Raw genomic sequence first — 19,851 nt, 5'->3', positions numbered from 1 at the left:
TTACTTCACAACATGTGAAATCTTAGCTAAATAACCAGAATTTAAACTTTAAATCTGCAGTATTGCAGTAAAGTATAGTATATTTTTACATTTCAGTTGAATTATATGTTGAACTCTTTTCAAAATAGACGACAGTTGCAGTCTGACTGCGGCATTATTAAGACCATCTTAAGACCAAGATTATTACATTTTTCCCAGAATTGTTGGGGAAATGGTTTACACGAAATGTAGTGCTGAATCATAGCTCATCTAAACCACTTTGATGGTGTAAAAAAATAGTGAAAGTCAAAACTATAGAAGAAAAGTCTCTGCAGACCATAATGCGGAGTAACATTTTTATTTGTCAAGCTTGCTTTACAAATCTCAATCTCAGTCTTCATCAGATCATCACAGGGATGACATTTGCCAATCACACAAAAAATGCTAAACTATTATACACATAAATACTGTGAAATAACATTAAAGAATATTTACTAAATGAACATTTTTCCACTGTCTAATATTGATGAAATAAGTAACCCACTACATTCAGCAAGGTGTCTCAAACTACAGCATTAATGTTTGCTTACAAATCAGGTGAAATGCAGTCAATTTCTGCCCACTAAAAAAAGTTTGAGATTAAGTTTACGTAAAAAAAAGTTAATCTGAAACAAGTTGTGTTCTAAATGTGACTCAAACTCACAGTACAGGTACGGATAGTTTGTGTGAAATGGCATTTACGGTTAAGCAATGACAGTTTTACGATTTCAAAAAGCAACTAGCATTTTTTTAACGCCAATTAAGGCCTTAATTTTACATTAAGGAATTAAACGCTCCGTGGACATGTATCCAACGTCGAAGAATTCTTGATACCGTTGACTGATGAATCCTGAAGAGCTGACCTAAGAATCCCTCAGACAGTTTGAGGTGCAGCTTCATCAGAGTAAGAAGTAGTTCCTGAGTAGGCTTGAGCGACTGTTTTGTACGAATAGGAACAACTGATGACACAGAACTGAACAATATCATGAAAGTCTGTAAATTGGGTAGTCCTGTGAAAACTTTCATTTTGCTGTCATCAAAATGTGACGGATCAAGAGAATGAAGTTTTAAGTCACTTTCTAATCCGTAAACTTGTTCTCTCAGTAATTGGCATTCAGTGTTTAAAGATTTGATCTGTTCATGTAAAGAGGAGATGTCCCTGTGCGTTTCATCCGTCTGAACCTCAGTGCCTTGGACTTGAACCATCTGGACCTCAGTGCCTTGGACTTTAACCGTCTGGACCACAGTGTCTTGGATTTCAACCGTCTGTAGCTCTTTCTTTAAAGCAGAACTTTGATGCAGGTTCATGAGAGCTGTTGCAGCTAGCTCTTTACTTGTGTTGGCACTGACAAATCTTTTCACAGAAACATCTCGAAATCTTTGATATCTTTCCAGGTTGTTGATAGCCCGAATTCGATCAGCGGTGGGCGTGAAACTGAATAAACTTGGCACATAGTCAGGGTGTAGAGGATCGTCACTCTTTTTTCCTGAAAGAAACCAAAAATTCTTCACTAGTAACAACAAAAGTGGGGCTCTATTGTTAGCCCCTGGCTAATAAATTGTTACATTTTTTTCCACCAAGTACAATCAACTTGGATGTTTATGTCATTTCAACTTATATTACATTAAACTGACTTTAAAAAATTAGTTGAATCTTGTATAACTTATAAAAAAGTTGAAAATTGCTTAACTTATTTTGATGAGCCAAAGCAATGCAGAAACATGTCATAACTTATTGATCATATAATTTTTTACAGTCTAGTGTTTGAGTTACAGGCAAAGAATACGTTTAGCACAGATATTTTCACTCGCCTAAATTTGACCACACTGAGCTTTTGAGACTTTCATTATCTGTGTCTTTCCAGCAAGCGCACTACCTATATTGACATCAACAGATGCGCTGAGTATTTGACTGAAGGGGATGGATTGGGATCCACTGCTGCTTCAATGTATATGCTAATGAGCAATTATAATCAAGGTATGGATCGATATGTTTCCTTCTAAATATCAAATGAGTTGAATGACTTCTCTGGAGATTATACTGTGTTAAAGAAGTTACCAGTGTGATTACTAAAATGTTCTTTTCATGTATTCTTTAATGTCTGTATTTGATATCTGAATGCAGTAACAGTGCTTGCTTATTTAGCCCATGCAGCTTCCAGAAATGAAATATGGACTTGTTTTATGTTTGAGAAAGGTCTTCAACGTGTTAAAACATATAGGGGTCATTGAAGCCAATAGTTTAAGTTTAGACCATTTCTTTGTTAAAGCCATACTTTCCAGTTAGACTAAAGTTGAGCTATCCTTGAGAGAAAGAACGCATTATCTTGATGTTTTGAGAGGACTCTCCTGTTTATAGTTAGAGCCTGGCCAAATCCAACCTTGGAAAAGCTGTGTGTCGGTGTGTGTGTGTTAGTCTTCTTGGTTGCAGGTTAAGGAACCACTGGCATTCTTGGAGATTGACTGAATTGTTGTTCTGGATATGTTGGCGCCCAGCAACATAAATATGACTTCTGTTGATGAAATTGCAAACTATCTTCAGTAAATCTTGTCTTTAATTTATTATAATTCTGACTCCGGGTCTTCATTCAAACATCTGGGCCCGTATTCATAAAGATTCTAAGAATCCTCTAAGAAAACTCTTAATTTAGCTTAAAATCTTTTACGTAGGAATCTTAGCTTAAGAGCGATTCGGGAATGATCTGAGAGCAACTCTGAGTAAGGAAAAGACAAAAACTTTTATCTTAGTGATGAGGCAGGGTTGACCCCGTTGCTATGTATGACACAATCTTTTGAAGACTGTGATTGGTTGGTTGTCCAAGAAGGAAAAAAATAGTGATTTTAAGTATAGGGTCTATTCTAAGCCTTCACTTTGAAATTACATGCGTAATTTTTCAAACATGGAATTAAAAAACAAGAAGGACAAGAAAGCTCAACTGGACAGAGGAACAGTGTTTACTGTGAGCCCAGTTAGTGGAAGAACACAAGGCCATCCTTAAAGGAAAATCAGGCCGGGTGTCAGCACAGAAGCAGATGTGGGAGCTTAAAGCGGTTAATAATAAATTATTTACGGTTCATTCCCCCTGCTTGTGCGGAAACCTGCTATATTCATAAATGCATTTTTTTGAGCCTGCAAGGTGGGAATGTCCAGTGTAAACAAAATGAACTGCGACACAATAAGAGGTTCTGGAGTGCTGTAATTGTTTGTGATCACTCTGCTTACAGAAGGTTGTGACAGACCCAAATCATCACTGCTGCATTGATGCATTTTCCCAGCTGCCATATATCTTAAAAGTACAGTAGTGATTTAATTTCTTGCACTGCACCATTCCTGCGCTGTGTCGGAGATGTTATTGTGTCTCTAATAAAATCGGTCACAAACATGTTCCCTGCACGATCTAATCTATAGTGTCTTATTAACTCACTGTCATCTATTGTCTGCACCACATTTCTTCTCCCTCTTCGTCTTTCTGCCATTTTCTCCTCTGCTAAAGAAACTCTTAAGCCTCTTAAAAGTCCTCGTCCGTGCTCCTAACAATTTTGACCTTAAGACCTCTTTTAAGGGTTAAGATGCTTTCTGAATTACTTTTTTCTTTATTAGGATTTTTTCTTTAATTTTAAGAGTAAACACCCACATTTCTAAGAATTATCTTAGAATTTTGTCACTAGGAGCTACTCTTTGCATTAAGATTATTTATGAATACGGGCCCTGGTCCTTGGATCCTAACTGTAAATCCCCTTACATGACACATAAACTCTAGTGTGTAGACGTCCGACTCACCGTCGCTTGTCTGAGTGTGCTCTGTGTTTCTCTCACACATGCAAAGAGAGAGAATTGACATGTTATATGTAAACAATATTATTTCTTTTTTTATTGAGACTAATCAGAAGCCAATGTTGGTGTTCTGAAATACTTAGTGTCTGAGATATTAGGTAGACCTGGGCAGCGCATACAAGAATAATCATGAGTTTCGTGTTAAAGTGAAAATATTAGTGAGTGCTCTCTGGAGCACAGAAACTTTCAAAATTGTAAATACATCAGCATTAACAAAGTTAAGAATATATAATTGTTTATCTTTGCACATAACTGTATAGATTATGTTGTGTGTTATGTTTATTTAAAGATTCATGGTGAGGTTAGGATATGCCAAAGGTAAATGGGCCAACAGCTGTTATACAAACTTATAACATTGAATTGTGAAATTAAAGCAGGGTTGCTTATTTTACCAACACACAGTTGACCAACACACATTTGATACAACACACATTGATTTGATCATAACTTTTCTAACCATAGTGACTCCTATCCAATAGCCTAAATATCTCGTTTTGGAAATATCAGGGAGGTGTTGTTAAATGTCGAATCTCATGGGGGACTTAAACAGAATATTTACGCCTAAGGGGTTCGGCTGACAAATAAAAATAAAAAAAACATTGGGAACTCCTGGGTGTGATCTGAAAATAAACCTTACCTGACACAAAATGGCAACTGCAAATCCACGTTTCGCTGCCTGGATTCCAGTTGTTTCTGCAAAGTGCAGCGATCCATTTGCTTCTCTTTTCCTTTGCTTTCGGCAGTCTGTAAAAAGATAGATTGGACTTCTTGTCGAATCTGTTTTTACAGTCAATCGCTGAACAGCTCTTTCCCATTGTTTAATTGTGTGTCGTTTTTTTTTTTTTTTTTTTTGGTAACGTTACTGCTTTCAAGCTGGACACAGAACTGCCACAACTGGCACTCAGTGGGTTAAGCAAGCACCGTGACTTCCGCCTACGACGTCTGTGCAACAAAGCATCAGGTACGGTGGCCGAGAGAGCTCAACCCACTGCAGAAAATGCATGCAATAGAGCTGTTGACACGACGCCAGTTTCAACTAAAAACGGACAACTTTTGTGCGTTTTGACCGTTCATTTACACGACAACGGCGTTTTGGTGGTCTGAAAACGCAAACTTCAAGGCCACATGTACACATTGCCGGGTATTTAAAGAAACGAATATGTCCGGTCCCACACCGGCATCGTTTTCAAAAAAAGTTGTCATTACATCAACCCGCATAAATGCGCCATCATAACTATGCCAAACTGGTCGCTCACACGACGCATTTTCTGGCGCATAATGTGATGTGAAAACCTAAAACCCCGTTTCTCCCAGTTGACACGCCCAACACATAACCGGCGTTATCAGAAATCTCCACTTTGGCCGGAGTTTTTAGAAATAATCGTTTTCTGTGATAAAAACGGCCTTTTCGTGTAAATGAGAGGCCAAACCGCAGGGAAATATCTGTCTTCCATTCGTGTAAACGGGGCACAAAAGTACAAGTTTTTGAAAACGACACCTGTAGGCTATCATCTCCGTGTAGCCTATAATAAACGGTGAGGCCATGCACATGAGTATTAGGATGAAATGAAAGGAGGCTTGTTTGAGATGCGCCTTGCCTCGCCTGAAATGTAGTCGAGAGTAGGCGGCTGCAGTGAGGGGAAGAGTGAAAAAAAGCGCAGGCAAGCCGGGCAGTTTTCTCTTCTCGCAGTGGATCTGACACCTGCGAGATCAATGATGGATATCACGGGATTCACGCTCGTGCACAGTGTTCCTAATAAACTGGATGTAATTTACTTTTTCTTTGTAATCATTTTTTCTTTAATAGCCTACAGACATAGGCTGTGTGTTTTTTTTTATATATAATAAAATGACATTGCATAACCCATAGAGATCAGATCGCACTGTCCGATAGTTTGGGAATTCACACATAACATATAGCCTAAACATAAAACATGATATCCGAGTTTTAAAATAACATTTTAAAAGAGAACAATACATCACGGTTGTTTAACCCAATCAACATTAAGCTGTGTCGTCAGCAAGTCGTTTCCCATCATGCTTAATCAGCGCAGTCGGAGGAGAGCAACTGCGCGCGACTGCAGAATCCGACACGTGCGCCTTGCGCTCGCGAGAGCTTTTTGACACACGTTAGCAATGACATCAGCGCAAGGCGGACCGCACTCGGACACATTTCTAACCGGCATGCATTACGCGCTGATCATCGGTGATCGGTTCTGCGCAGATTTTGCTCATCTCAAACAAGCCTATTAACAGTAAGCAGAGCCGGCCCGAGCCTTTTGGGGGCCCTAAGCAGAATTTGATTTGGGGGCCCCCCTCCCACTACGCGGAGTCACCTGTGCTTGACGATTATTGACACAAATATCACGCAATAATGATACATTATAAATTAATTCAGTGAGGTTATGTATTAATACAAAATAAATACTTAATAAAAAATAGATAGCCTACTTAAATAAAAAAAGTTTTAACTTTTACTTTACTCTTTTACTAACGCTCTGAAACTTCTTAAAACAAACTGTCTCAAAACATATCAAATAAATTATTTGCTAAAATAATGACAAAACTGAGAAATCAGAAACATAATAAGAGCAAGGGTTCAACAATGACAATTATTGTTGATAACTGTAAAAATATTACTATTTCTCAACTGTCTCAATACAGTGTAACTGTCCTCAAAATCTTTTTTTTTTAATTTTTTTTTATTATTATTGTAACAGACTTTGTTGGATTGTACATGATAGAATCCAACAAAGTCTGTTACTATAATACCGGTAATGATGTACTGGCGCTCGTTGTATATATCTGTATGCAATGTACTTTTCCCCTCGGGGCTTGCCGTAGATAGGTCAATTGCTGCACAAAACATACCGTGAATAATCATGCAAACATACTTTTATCTTGCTCTTTTTTTTCTCCTACTCTGTCATTTTCTTTTTCATACGTCCTTTTTGTGACATGGCTTAACATTACCGTGACTATGCGCAGTTGCGCACAAAATGTCTATGCACGCGCGAGGTGTCTAGATTATGCGCATGACTTAAACGCTAGCAGACACAGCAGCAGTGGTAGGCAGGTATATTGATCATGAAATCAGAATTTTCTTGTCTTTAATTATTCATTCATTAATATTAATTCATTCATTTATTTCACTTGTTTAAGTCATCTAAAAAAAAAATCTGATTTTTCGACTCGATTGTGGGGCCCAAAGCAGCCGCTTAGTTCGCATATGCCTCGGGCCGGTGTGGTGCCAAATTATTACCCCCCTAGTAATGGTAGGTTTAGGATTAGTTGTGGGGGAGGGGTTAGTATTAGGGGTGGGGTTAGGATTAGGCAATCAGAGACTGATTTCAACGAGGGGGGTGATAATTTGGCAGGGAGTCGAAATTCGGCACAACACCGGCCCTGCTCCCAGTATCTTGGATTACAGGCGCGCGCCACTGCACCCGGCGAGAGCTGCGAAAATCAGCGCTGATGCTGAATCTAGTGGCTCACAGCGCCATCTAGTGTATGAAAACAGATGAATGGGTTACTATTCGGCAGGGTGAATGATAGTTTGAGGCGATATTGTACATTTTCTGTAGGCTAGTACGAATCTCTAAATAGGCACACAAAGGGATACATTTTAAGCATAAAAGTCTGCTTCTTTAAAAATGGTCTCTGCAAATGTCAGAATAGCATAATATGATAGGTAGTTTAAATAACATTGAAATTTGAAAAGATTTCTATCTTACTGTGTACTCTAATGCTTCAAAACTTTTTTGTGTGGGGTTGCTACTCATTTAGATGGAACCCAGATGACCGCTAGTTGGCTATGCATATGTTCCCTAGTTGGGCCCCACATAAAGACCTGTGAAATCCTGCATGAAACCCATGAGTAAGGTACTATGGCCAACATGGAACCCATGGACAAACCCATTTACAGCCTGTATGTAGGCTAGTAACCGTGTAGTACCCACAAAAAAACCCAAAGCTGGAACTGAATCAGTCTTGAGCTTGTTGCCCAGTTTGGGGCCGACCTGTTGAAAAGTGCCATATGAAATCCATGTGGACAATTGGCGTGGGGCCATTATGGAACCTGCGGAAAATCTCATAGAGCCCATTTTTCAGCCCATTTAAAACCTACATGGGCCCCACATACAAATGCTGTCTGGGTTAAAGCTTGGACCAGGATGGGTCTTGTGCATGTTGCCCACTTGGGTCCCACTTAGTGGCAGGTGCAATTGTGCATGAAATCCATCTGGGCAATCAACATCGGGTCATTATGGAACCAGCAGACACATATGTTGGGTATAACAGTCAGCTTAAAGTCATTTTATGCAGTTAAATGTCAAAATGACGTTGTGTCGGGTGGGATTAAATTAAGCTCGATCTGCTGTGACGTCACAATCATGTTGGATTGTATGGATCTGCCTGAATTGAATATTGAGTAGGCTCGTTCTATCTGTCATAATTGCGGCCGAGGGTCTGTCCAAATAAACATCCGTCACTCAGTTGACGAAGTTGAGCACACTTAAAAATGTCGGTGAGGAAGTGGTTAGGGTAGTTTGCGAGTGCATGTCTAAAAGTGGAGTTAAACACAGCCCAAGACCTCAAATAGCCAATGTGTGTTAGATAGGAGAGACATCAAAAACGTGCAGTGTTTGGGGTATTCAAATCCCAAGCCACAAAAAAGAATGTCACTGTAAGACTGGATCAATATAATATTTATTATTTTAGGCTATATAATAAAATAATGCACAGAACACTGCATCACAAACACTGCATGAATACATTTTAAATATGTAGCTTTCTCCTGTTCGGTGTTCACCCTTTGACCTGTTTCTTCATCTTTATTCTCAATTCCACTTTCTTTCTTTTCCACTGCAGGTCCTTATCCACTTCCGCCTTACACTTCTGACTACAACCTGTACATTCACAAACTGGATCACAGAGTTTGAGTTTTGCAAATACCTGATGAGATATATTGATAATTGGTTTGACTGACATTTTTTAGGGAATATTTTCCCCAGTACCGTTAACGATAATTCTTTATATTTCAAAGCTGATAACCGATATATTGGCCGATAAATCTAAATCCAATTTTTTATAGAATTTTTGAGAACCTGATTACAAAAACAAAAGTCTCACCATTAAAAGCCATGTCCCGAGCACACAATTATAATTTTCTCATTATAATGTTATGTATTACAGCACAACATATTTAACGCAATCTTGATGCAAAGGCTTGAAATTTAAATTTATTTTCCTTTTTTGAAGTGATTACAACCATATTTCAAGTAATTCAGAAACATCATGGCAAACATGGCGAACATGGCTGAAGGAAATAATCCATTTTTTATCGGCTTTAATATATCGGCCAAATGTTCTTAACGGGTCAATAACGTACTTCGCAGGTGAATGGAAAAACATGTTCTGTGTGAATGTCAATTTGGACAAAAAACACTAATACTTTCTCAATGTGTCATTTTTATGTTTTTTATGTATTCAGTGTTACTCAATATCATTATCAATATCAATAGGTCTACCTCAATATCAATTTTATAAGCTATATATCTATGTCCAGTGTGACATCTAATATATAGCATCTAAAATCTTATTTTCATTCAGACAACAAATTAAATTTACTTTATACTTTTAGTCTGACTGAAGAAAAACACTGCAAAAAAGGATATCTTCTTTTTTTTTTAAAAAGAAGAAAAAAAGGAATATGCCTATTATCACTTTTACTGGCAGCTAATTGGACGCCCACAAAAAAAAGTCTATAAGAGTTTTTCTAAAAAGTCACAGGGAACTTTTTTTTTTTCTATGACAGAGTCACGATTTTCATGATAAATTTCACAGCATAACAAAAACCTCCGTCTCTCTCAGGCAGAGCTTCACCCATCCTGCTCGAGTCTGGACCAATACAGAGTGTCATCGGTGAGTCTCGGAACCAATGAGAGGACACGATTCCAGTGATCTAGCGAAAGAGGGATGCGTCCGTCCATGTAACGGGACTCCTCACATCTGCGTTTACTGCCATCAGCCACAAAGCCCATGCTCGCGGAATCGAGTGTAATATAAACTTTAAGGTAAAAGCTCAATTTTATCTCTTGCATTGATGGATATTATTGGGTTATTTGGACTTGCTGGTGGGTGCAAATACTTATGGCTGAATAGTGTGGATAGTTTATAAATGTATCATTTACACGGCCGTAGCCTTCTTGCTAACGCGATCCTTCCTCTTTTGTTGCAACAAACAGAATTAATTCACGGAACACGACAACGCTTCGGTTTGGTCATTTCATATGTAGCCTACTGACTTTTGAAATAAGCGACATGACGAACGTTTCCATGCGGAAGAGCTAGAATTGCTGGATAGTATTTTGGCTTGGCTTGACTAGGCACATATAATGGTGATGCACAAACACGATGTCTAGATTTGAGACTCTTTTTTTTGTTTCTCTTTCTTTTCAGATGCAGTTTATGCTGCTCTTTAGTAGGCAGGGGAAGCTACGTCTTCAGAAATGGTACGTGCCGCTGTCTGACGTACAGAAGAAAAAGATCTCCCGTGAGGTTATTCAGATGGTGCTGGCACGCAAACCCAAAATGTGCAGTTTCCTGGAATGGAGGGATCTGAAAATAGTCTATAAAAGGTTAGAACACGACACCGAATGATAAGGACTGCATGGTCGGAACTGCAGATCCATTGTATTTGGCACTTTCCATGATATGGTAGACTTGGGTGTTCCCGGACTTCTTTATTTTATTTTTATAAATATAAAAGGCACAACTCCAATGTCTTTTGTGTTGTGAGGCATATTTGATAAACTGTTATCTGACATAAATCAACCTAGTAAGAAAAGTAGCTAGTTTTAAACACTTAAAATATCTGTATACCCCCCTTAAAATGGTGAACATGGTCCGTCCCATCTTAGAGATCTTTCTCAACTGTATTCAGCAATTAAAACAACAAGATTGTTCAGTTCATTGTAGTAAAGAAGGATTTCTTTATTACATTTATTTCATTAGAAATTTTTTTCAGCTGCCTTGGTTCTGGAAATATTTATACTAATATTTCATAGTTTTTTTTTTTTTTAAGTTATCGTTAAAGAGTTTAGCCAACCAAACCAATCAGCTACAAGTTCAATCATTACAAACTTGGATTCGAAGCAACAAATATTTGAAAATTGGGAAAAAGAAAAAGGTTCAAGACTGTGTCCTAAAGGCTTTAATGAGGGGAAAAAACTACAATCCTATACAGCATTGTGAATGCAAGTATTATGATTGTATTTACAGGCACAGACAATTGTCCTTATTACTTGGTTCTTTATTTGTGGAAAGTGCCATTTCCCATGTTTGAGTTTATTTTTTATATGTACATTTAACACAAATTGGTTGTAGTCAAATCTCAACTTTCGTTGTATTTTATTGCATAGTGCTAGTTTAAGTACAGTATATAAGAGAGCCACAGTCATATATCTTTGATATTGTCAACAAGGTAAACAAGAAGGACTGCTTAGAACAAAAAGATCCTGTTTTTGATATTTTGTAACACTGTGTAACTTTGTACTGTGTCCTGACAGAAAGAGGAACAGAGAAAAGCGATTCACTTTCTTTGTACTGTTAGTTGCCTATTTATGAGGTGAGCTTATTTTGCATTTCAGATATGCCAGCCTGTACTTTTGCTGTGCTGTGGAAGACCAAGAAAACGAGTTGATAACCCTGGAGATCATCCACAGATATGTGGAACTACTGGACAAATATTTTGGCAGTGTGAGTTAAGATTTATGTCAACTTTTGCTTTTCAGCCTCAAGGAGCTATAGAAGAGTGTGTTGGTTTTGGCTTGTTAAAGTCACCATGAAATCAAAATTGGCAAATCTTTTATTTTTTAAAAAATTTTTACATACTGTTGCAGTGCTTATTATTAATATCCATGCATATCATTATTTTAAGAAAATTAATATGCCCTTGTAATCTTTTAATCAAAATCTTCATGACGTTTTTCTCTTCAGCCGGATGTACAGTACGTCACAATAGGGAAGAAAAGACTATTGCAACTTCCGTTTCATGCTTACTTTAGTAATAATTCACCTAAAGAATGACAACCTGCCCCTCATGTTTTTTCAAAGCTGTATGTCTATATGACTCCAAAAAGTACAAAAGATCCCAATTAAAACATAATAAACAAGTCCATATGGCTTGATTTCAAATTTTCTGAAGCCTAATGATAGCATTGTGTGAGGAAAAGAATGACATTTGGCCATTCAACTTTCATTTTCATTCTATTGAAAAGAGCAGCTGAGCAAAATAAAAGAAATTGAAAGGTTTTGAGTAAATAATGTCAGAATTATTACAGAACTATTCCTTTAAACCAATGACTAGATCTATATTTTGACAGTTTCGGGCAACCACTCATTGTTAAACTCACTGTCTTTGAAAACCAGGTGTGTGAACTGGACATTATCTTCAACTTTGAGAAAGCCTATTACATACTGGATGAGTTTATCCTGGGTGGTGAAGCCCAGGAGACATCGAAGAAGAATGTTCTGAAGGCCATAGAGCAGGCTGACATGTTGCAGGAGGTGAGGAATTCACAAAATACTCATTCTAAACGTGCTTGGGGAAAAAATACTGGCACTTTTTTAGTATATGATGATTTTTACCTCTAACAGGAAGCCGAGACACCACGTAGCGTTCTGGAGGAGATCGGACTGACATAAATGTTGAGGACTAACAAACCCACCAAAACACTAACACACATATTCTTCTCTTTTTTTTCCGTGGGCATTTTGTCTATCTGTATTTTAGGTCAACATGCAAAATAGTGTTTAAAATAATCAGCAATTCCTGGTAAGGTATTGATGCCTGCATTTCTACCGCCAAACATCTGAGGGAATCGAGCTCATCAAAAAGTTCATCTGTGCCACTATCTTAGCAGTTATGCAAATTTCCCAGTGTTTGACTTTGAATTCAGGTTTGGATCAGTACATGTGTAGCAAAGATTAGCGTCAGCATCCCCACTTTTCCCATGACGTCTTCTCTGTATTAAAACATTACCTCTTACCTTCAGCTGCCTTAAAACACTCTTTTCCAGCTCACACACAGTTTGCTAGTATTATTTGCAACTCTCAGTAGATCCAGTAGAAGTCAGAGGTTCAAGACCAAGACTTGCTGAAGTGTCACGGACCAAACATTCTTATTCAGACGGGGGAACAGAGATAATGTAAACTAGGTATTCAGAATTTTTTGGCATACATTCAATGATTGTATTAACTAAGGCACACGTAAACACCAGTATTAGTGAATTCCTGACCAAAAACACTGTAATGATTGGTTCCTGTGAACACTTAATTGATTCAGGCATTTGCCATTCATTAGTTTAATTTCTAATGCCAAAGAATTTTTTCCACCATTTTCATGCCTTTTTCCCCATAAAATCATCTTTGTTTGCTATTGTATTGGACTGTTTGTCAGACATACTCTTGAAAAATAATGTCTTTTGAAGCATAAAAAAATCAAATGATGAATAAAGTCAGACATTGCAGCGTGTTGTCCAAATATTTGATGATCTCTTACTAATAAAGAACATAATTTGAGATGTATAGTAATTTTTTCTTGTAGTTGGCAACAAAATGCATCTAAATCAGCGGTCTCATCCTTATTGACGCCAGGGCCCCCCTTTTGACAATATTAAAAGGCTTTTCTACCTCTGGTACTTCTGTTGAAATAAAAATAAAAAAATTCATAAGATGTCAGATTACATTGTCATCTTTATTTTAGTTTTTTTCCCTGCATTTTAATTGAAATTAAGTTAATATAATGATATTTTTTTAGACTTATTGAGGCCCCTCTGAATGTTTGCTGAGGGCCTCTAGTGGGCCCTGGGCCCCTTTGTTGACCTCTGATCTAAATTAAATTAATTAATGCATACAATTCATTTTGTAATATTATTTGAGATCATATTTTTTGAGCCTGTACTTTTTAATCAAAATGGCGACATCTGCTTAAACACCTATTTCTTGCAATCAACTCAAGCTCACATTCAGATCTGTATCCATCCATTCAACAATCAATGAATAAAACCAATTTCCCACCCAACGCTTAATGCGTTTCATTCGGATGTACATCCGATGGAAGAAATGATCTGTCGCTACTTCTGTTACATCGAAACTTTAAATAAAATGGCAAAAATAATCCCCAAGAACTGCTTAGCCATGTAATGTCTGGGCACCCCAACTGAAAATTAATTTAAAAAAATACCACCAACACATTCAACAAGATTTCAGAAAATGCTAGATTTAATTACAAATGTACAGGCAATGTATTCATCAGCAAAAATCGTAAAAACTAGGCATTTTGTTATGCAAACTAAAATAACGACAGCTGCTTTAAGACGACAGAAACAGTTTATGTATTTTTATGTAATCTATCGAGATTGTGTGATGCTATCGGATTTGGTAGAGTCTGTAAGCGCGCACTGGATCTCCTCATCTGGATGCCGAAACCCCAAAGTTGCGGTCTCTTCTTTATCTTCTGGCAAACCTGCGCTGGATGCCACAGCTGTACATTCTTCAGCAGGAGCTTCTGATTTAGACGGCGTCTTGCTACCCTCCTCATTGTGGGAATCTTCGCCAGATCCAGCAGACGAGCTCAAGCTGCGTGATTTACTCTTCTTTCGTTTGTGTTTCTTTTTACCCTTTTTCTTCTTCTTGCTCTTTTTAGAGTGCTTGTGCTGATGTGTATCCATTCGGTCAGAGTTTTCTGGGCTTTGGCTTTCCTTCCTGTGACCCCTCCGTTTCACAGACCCGTTTTTGGATACGTGGTCCGGACTGTTTGATTTGGACCTCTTCCTTCTCAAGTCTGCTGCTGAATATTCGCTTTGCTTTAACCGGTCTCTGCTGTGGGATCGACTCCTGCTCCTCCTGGATTGCTCTCTCTGAGATCTCCTTATTATTGATTGCTCTGGCTTCTTTCTCTCTCTGCTTCTGCTACGACTCCACCTTTCCCTGTTTCGACTGTGCCTCTCTCTGCTACGGCTCCGCCTTCCCCTGTAACTGTACCGCTCACGGCTGTGACTCATTCGATCCGTCCACCTGCGCTGGGATCTTTCAGGGCTATTTCCACGCTGGGACCACATCCCATCTCTGCTGCCCGAATGCCGACTAGAAAAGCCTCCACCGCGGTCAGGGGACATATGAAGATCACGGTCTGCCTCCCAGAATTCATTGCTTGGATTTCTGAAGACATGAAGAAAGTTGCAGTTTTTCCCTTTTGGACATTTCCGTCTGTCGAAAAGTCCTGAGAACATAAGAAAAAAAAATATGCATATTTTAAATGATAACTAAAGAAATATTTAAAGTGATTACAAAGAAACTTTTTCTTACCACATATGGCTGTTTTCCATCTAGTTACTGGGGAGAATTCACATTGCAGTTGTTTTCCAGCATACCAGCGTCCATTAAACATCATAAAAGCTTCTTTACACTGCTCCTCTCTGCAGGTATATATAACAGAGATGTCAAAAATAAAATAATATTTACAACACTTCTCCTTCTACAGCAATGACTAATAATATGGGACTTACGTGTCATACTGAACGTAAACGTTTCCTCTCAAGTGAGGTTCAAAGTTGCAGCTCACCTATTTAAATATGGGGAAATAATATTGTTCATTTGACAAAACCGGAATTATTTTGTATTAATTTAATATACATTACATTCAATTTTTAACAATTATTATTCAATTATAAAATTACATTAAAACAACACATTTCATTTTTTTTTTAAACAATCGTTGTATTGAGTTTCCATTTTTACAGACAAAGAAAAACAAGAATAGAAAGCAAAAAGCAACTATACAAACCTAGAACCCAGCCATGGAAGACTTCAAGAATATAGAAATAGAATACAAACACAGAATCTAGATACATAATAAAAATAATATTAAAAAAATTAAACTAAAAAAAAAGAAAATACAGGTCAACAAAGAAGATAAAAAAGTTGAAAATATCAAAAGCAGCATGCCATATATTCACAGTCTTGATGTGGAATCCATGTATACAAAAGGTTGAGAGTTCCATTGACAATGTCCAACAAAGACACAGTCCACATTCGTCTGTCCATTGTGTGAGGAGGATTCCAGTGGTTAACTATCTTTTTTTTTTGCCGCTTTGAGAGCAGCTAACAGTAAACATCTTTGTTAAACAGATAAGGTAAGATCCCCAAAACAATTCAAAAAGAAATGACATGGAGTCAAACATATACCAGTGCCTAACAGATATGAGTGAGGTGAGAATGAGGGACACTCCAAGAAGAAGCACAAGTACATGCCCTGAGATCCTTGAGAACATGGATTAAACTTAGGCCCTGTTTACACCTGGTACTAAGATGCATTTTGGTAGATCGGATCACAAGTGGACGATGCTAAATTCAGATGTAAACGGGATCTAAAACATCTGAGCTTGTCCACTTTCGATCACTTCCAGAGGTTGTCGAAAACGCGTTTGACCGGATAGCTTTTGTAGTGTAGACTATCATGTGGTCGAATGCGTTTGACCAGCCATTAATGACCGCATGCTCTCCGCCTACTGACTTAATGCGTAAAAATGATGGGAAGCACGCTAGCCAGACTGGATTTAAACTCTGTCGGCTGAAAACCCAAGTTTGGTTTGAAGACGAAAAACGTACCAAGCACAATGTTCTCTCGCCATTCCTGATTTCCAACACACTCCCAGCGTTCGGCGTGGTCTTGTCTCCAGACGCGTTATGTAAATTGCACAAGCTTATTTTGTCCATTAGATTAGGTTATTTCAAAGATCTGAAATAACCCATACATTTACCAGCCCATAGACTTTCTTTTTGAAGAAATCAAGACAGAAGTGGATTAAAACACCAGGTGTAAACAGGAATGTGTCTCCCTCGTCTATTCGTGATCCGATTGTGTAAACAGGGCCTTAGGAGAGGAAGACATATTCTCATAATATTGCTTCAGAAGAGTTATGATAGCGCTATGAAGTAATTTCCAGTGTATACTTTGATGGTTAGGGTTCCTCTGAAGACCGTTTAAACATCCTCAATACCTGATCAGAATCATGCACATCCTCATTAAGATCCTAGGCTCCGAACAGTTGTAATAGATAATGGTTTATTAGGAATCTTTAAAAAGATAAAGATAAATAACTGAAACGGAAGTGGGACATTTCTTTATTTTGCGCCAAAGGTGAATAGGTAATTGGGAATCCCAAGGCACCCCATATATGCCCGAACGGCCGATCTGTTATGCAAAAAACATAAAAAAGAGGTACCTGGCAAATAATATTGGGCTTTAATGTTCTGAAAGGATTTCAGATCACTATCATCAAAGATAGTATTTCCTTTGTTGTAAAAAGCAAGATACTTCAGTTCTTACAGATAAACAATAGATTCCTCAATTGCTCTCCATGACACAGAAGCACCAAACCAGACGAGTACCTTTAAATTATTTATGTTGATTATTTTTGTTTTTATTTTTAGTTACCTTGAACTGCACCACCCTCCCTGCGTTCTTGAACTCTGGCAGAGCGTCTTCATAGAAATCCAGAAACTGCTGTTGCGTTTCCTCCTCGCAGTACTCAAGACTGGCATCAGTGTCGTAGTCATCACGTCTGCTCTGCTCCATTCCGAACGTCACAAACATCGCCCTCACCATCAGAGTGGTGCTGGATGTTGGGTGTTCGTGTTTTCGGGAGCACCTGTTCATTAAAAAAAATCATCATCTAGAACCTGATCAGAAATTGCACTTTGACTGTCAGTCAAAACCTTGCAAACACTTACCGGTCTCCAAACCTACAAGCACCCGTTTTAAGGAAGAAGGGGCAGTTTGCCCTGTCCTTTTCAGTCCCATAATCCTTTGGGGCATCAGGGTTTTTCCAAGGAACACCATTTTCCAGCTAAATGCAACAACATAAGGAGGATTTTCATGATTGTTGCAAACAGAACTGCATTTTCCAACATGCATTTGACATGGAAAGCAAGATGTTACCTGACTCTCTGCTTCATCCAGCATTTTCTGTACCGCTTCCTATAAATGGTGCAAACATACACAGTATGGCGGGTGAAATTGTGTGGTGTGCAAGCACATGTCTGTTAGAATTGGTTAAGACAATCTGGGAGATAATTTGTACTTTATGGACTGATATTATCAGTATTTTGTAATTCAAATTCGACTGTTCACAGCACATGTTCTTTATTGTGGCATAAGTAAGCAACATTATCACTATATACCCAGCTGACACGAAAAGATACATGTTGTTCATTGGAAGTGGACACTTGCTGCATTTTAAATCGATTTTGTGTATCTTAGTTAAGGAAATGAAGACAATATTTTGCTAAACAAACAAAATCACAAAATGTACAGATGAAACTTCTGGAATGTGGTGTGTATGTAAAACCATGATTGACAAACAGCTTGAAACTTTAAAGGCTGATTTGTTGCAGGTAGCATGTAATGTTCTGATATCTGATAGAGGATATATGTAGACATCAGCCTCTTTATCCTCCCCGTGCAGGGATCACCTCTCTCTGTTTCTTCTCCTGTTCCTTCTTCTCCTGCTCCTCTTTCTCTTTCTTTTGCTGCCCCTCCCATTCTTCTCTTATTTTCCGCTTTGGTTACAGAAAAACAAGATATTGGAGCATCATATGCATTTTAATTGACATTTGTCCAGGCCATTGCAGAATGTCAAGGATTTAATGTTAGCAATTGGACTTTTCTTGCAATTATATATATAGGTATGGTCCAGAAATTGCTCACCTCTTCTTCCTCCTTTCTCCTTAGCACTGCCTCTTCTTTCTCCCTCTTCAGCCTAAATTCTTCTTGTGCAATCTTTTCTCTCTCCATCCAATCCTGGTGTAATCGCTCACTGGATTGTAAAACAGTGCGACATATTTTGTATTTTTTCCAATTAATATTAGCTTATCATACTGAACTTAAGATGACAAACCTCTGCTCATCAGCCTTCTGTTCTTCCTCATCTTCAGACTTGTACTCTTGGTTCTCTTTATTTTGTGAATTACCTACAGCTGAAAAAGATGCTTTTGTTACCGACAGCTGGCAACAAATGCTGCTAAGGAGTAAGTCAGGGTTTTGTTTGTTACGGGTGTTACCTAAAACTAAGATTAATTTTAGAAGTGTGAGAAAAATATAAATTATGTGCTGCTATATATATAGCAGAACGTAATTTATTCCTTATATAATATATATATATATAAAATAATACATATAATAATAATACGAATAATACATATATATAGCAGCACGTAATTTATTCCTTGTATAATATATATATATATATATATATATATAGAGAGAGAGAGAGAGAGAGAGAGAGAGAGCAGACAACAGCTCCATTCTACACACATATACACACACACACACACACACACACACACACACACACACACACACACACACACACACACACACACTCACACACACACACCTCAAACAAACATTAAAATATAAATTACCTTCTTCTCTTATTTTAGCAAGAGCTTGACGTTTCCTTTTCCTTCTCTCTCGTTTAAGAACAGCTCGTCGTTGTTTTTGACTAAAAATGAGTTTATAAATGGTTATAAATAAATGGCAAAAAAAAAAACTTCTGATAATAATTTAAACATAGCTACAGAATAAAAAGCCCATACAACACCTGAGCACAAGAGCAGCAGTTTCACACTCCTCTAAGCGACACTCAGAGTCCTGCATCTCTGACGGGTCTGTCTGCAACGAGCAACGATCATTATCCGTCATTTTAAACCACTATTTACACATTACGTAGGTAGACAACAACAGCAGCAAAAGCTCTATATGTAGGCAACACATTTCACACCGATCATAGGACGCGCGCGCAAAGATGACATCACATTTATTGTCACACTCTATATGCGTGTAAACGCGCGTGCTCAGATTAGCATTGGGCGGTCAATTCATTTAAGCGAATCGGTTCAAATGAATGGCTCGTTTCAATTAACCTGTTCGA

The 19,851-nt window shown here is 37.9% G+C and overlaps 2 protein-coding genes and 1 long non-coding RNA gene across 4 annotated transcripts; 1 reads left to right on the top strand and 2 right to left on the bottom strand.

Moving 5' to 3' along the window:
* Positions 1 to 321: 321 nt before the first annotated feature.
* On the bottom strand, positions 322 to 4,875 carry LOC143711434 (uncharacterized). Of its 2 annotated transcripts, XR_013194846.1 has the most exons (3): positions 4,491 to 4,690; positions 1,231 to 1,505; positions 322 to 1,200 (listed from the first exon to the last, which is right to left on the bottom strand). It is a non-coding gene; the product is annotated as an uncharacterized LOC143711434 (long non-coding RNA). The 2 variants fall into 2 exon arrangements; XR_013194845.1 differs by having other exon boundaries at positions 322 to 1,505; positions 4,491 to 4,875.
* Positions 4,876 to 9,666: 4,791 nt separating this feature from the next.
* On the top strand, positions 9,667 to 13,594 carry ap1s2 (adaptor related protein complex 1 subunit sigma 2). Its single transcript, XM_077202889.1, has 5 exons — positions 9,667 to 9,927; positions 10,313 to 10,491; positions 11,503 to 11,611; positions 12,284 to 12,421; positions 12,512 to 13,594. The coding sequence occupies exons 2-5, from the start codon at positions 10,313 to 10,315 to the stop codon at positions 12,557 to 12,559; spliced, it is 474 nt and encodes a 157-aa protein (XP_077059004.1). The 5' UTR covers positions 9,667 to 9,927; the 3' UTR covers positions 12,560 to 13,594.
* Positions 13,595 to 14,119: 525 nt separating this feature from the next.
* zrsr2 (zinc finger (CCCH type), RNA-binding motif and serine/arginine rich 2) lies at positions 14,120 to 19,747 on the bottom strand. The gene is made up of 11 exons (XM_077202888.1): positions 19,522 to 19,747; positions 19,343 to 19,422; positions 18,817 to 18,895; positions 18,627 to 18,735; positions 18,392 to 18,478; positions 17,859 to 17,897; positions 17,651 to 17,766; positions 17,355 to 17,568; positions 15,424 to 15,479; positions 15,224 to 15,333; positions 14,120 to 15,137 (listed from the first exon to the last, which is right to left on the bottom strand). The coding sequence occupies exons 1-11, from the start codon at positions 19,620 to 19,622 to the stop codon at positions 14,266 to 14,268; spliced, it is 1,863 nt and encodes a 620-aa protein (XP_077059003.1). The 5' UTR covers positions 19,623 to 19,747; the 3' UTR covers positions 14,120 to 14,265.
* Between the last annotated feature and the right edge of the window lie 104 nt (positions 19,748 to 19,851).

The sequence above is a fragment of the Siphateles boraxobius genome, unplaced genomic scaffold, assembly GCF_051911475.1.
Source record: "Siphateles boraxobius isolate OS27281-9 unplaced genomic scaffold, OSU_SipBor_1 5, whole genome shotgun sequence".
In the NCBI taxonomy this organism is placed as follows: domain Eukaryota; kingdom Metazoa; phylum Chordata; class Actinopteri; order Cypriniformes; family Leuciscidae; genus Siphateles; species Siphateles boraxobius.
The sequence above is the reverse complement of the archived record's forward strand: the minus strand, read 5'-3'. Positions and strand labels throughout refer to the sequence as shown.

Coding starts and splice junctions, on each gene's coding strand:
- ap1s2 (XM_077202889.1), top strand. CDS start 10,313: ATGCAGTTTATGCTGCTCTTTAGTAGGCAGGGGAAGCTACGTCTTCAG. Junction 11,612..12,283: donor TGGACAAATATTTTGGCAGT/GTGAGTTAAGAT, acceptor TTTGAAAACCAG/GTGTGTGAACTGGACATTAT. Junction 12,422..12,511: donor AGGCTGACATGTTGCAGGAG/GTGAGGAATTCA, acceptor TACCTCTAACAG/GAAGCCGAGACACCACGTAG.
- zrsr2 (XM_077202888.1), bottom strand. CDS start 19,622: ATGACGGATAATGATCGTTGCTCGTTGCAGACAGACCCGTCAGAGATG. Junction 18,479..18,626: donor GGAGAAAGGAGGAAGAAGAG/GTGAGCAATTTC, acceptor CTGTAACCAAAG/CGGAAAATAAGAGAAGAATG. Junction 15,138..15,223: donor ATGGAAAACAGCCATATGTG/GTAAGAAAAAGT, acceptor TTATGTTCTCAG/GACTTTTCGACAGACGGAAA.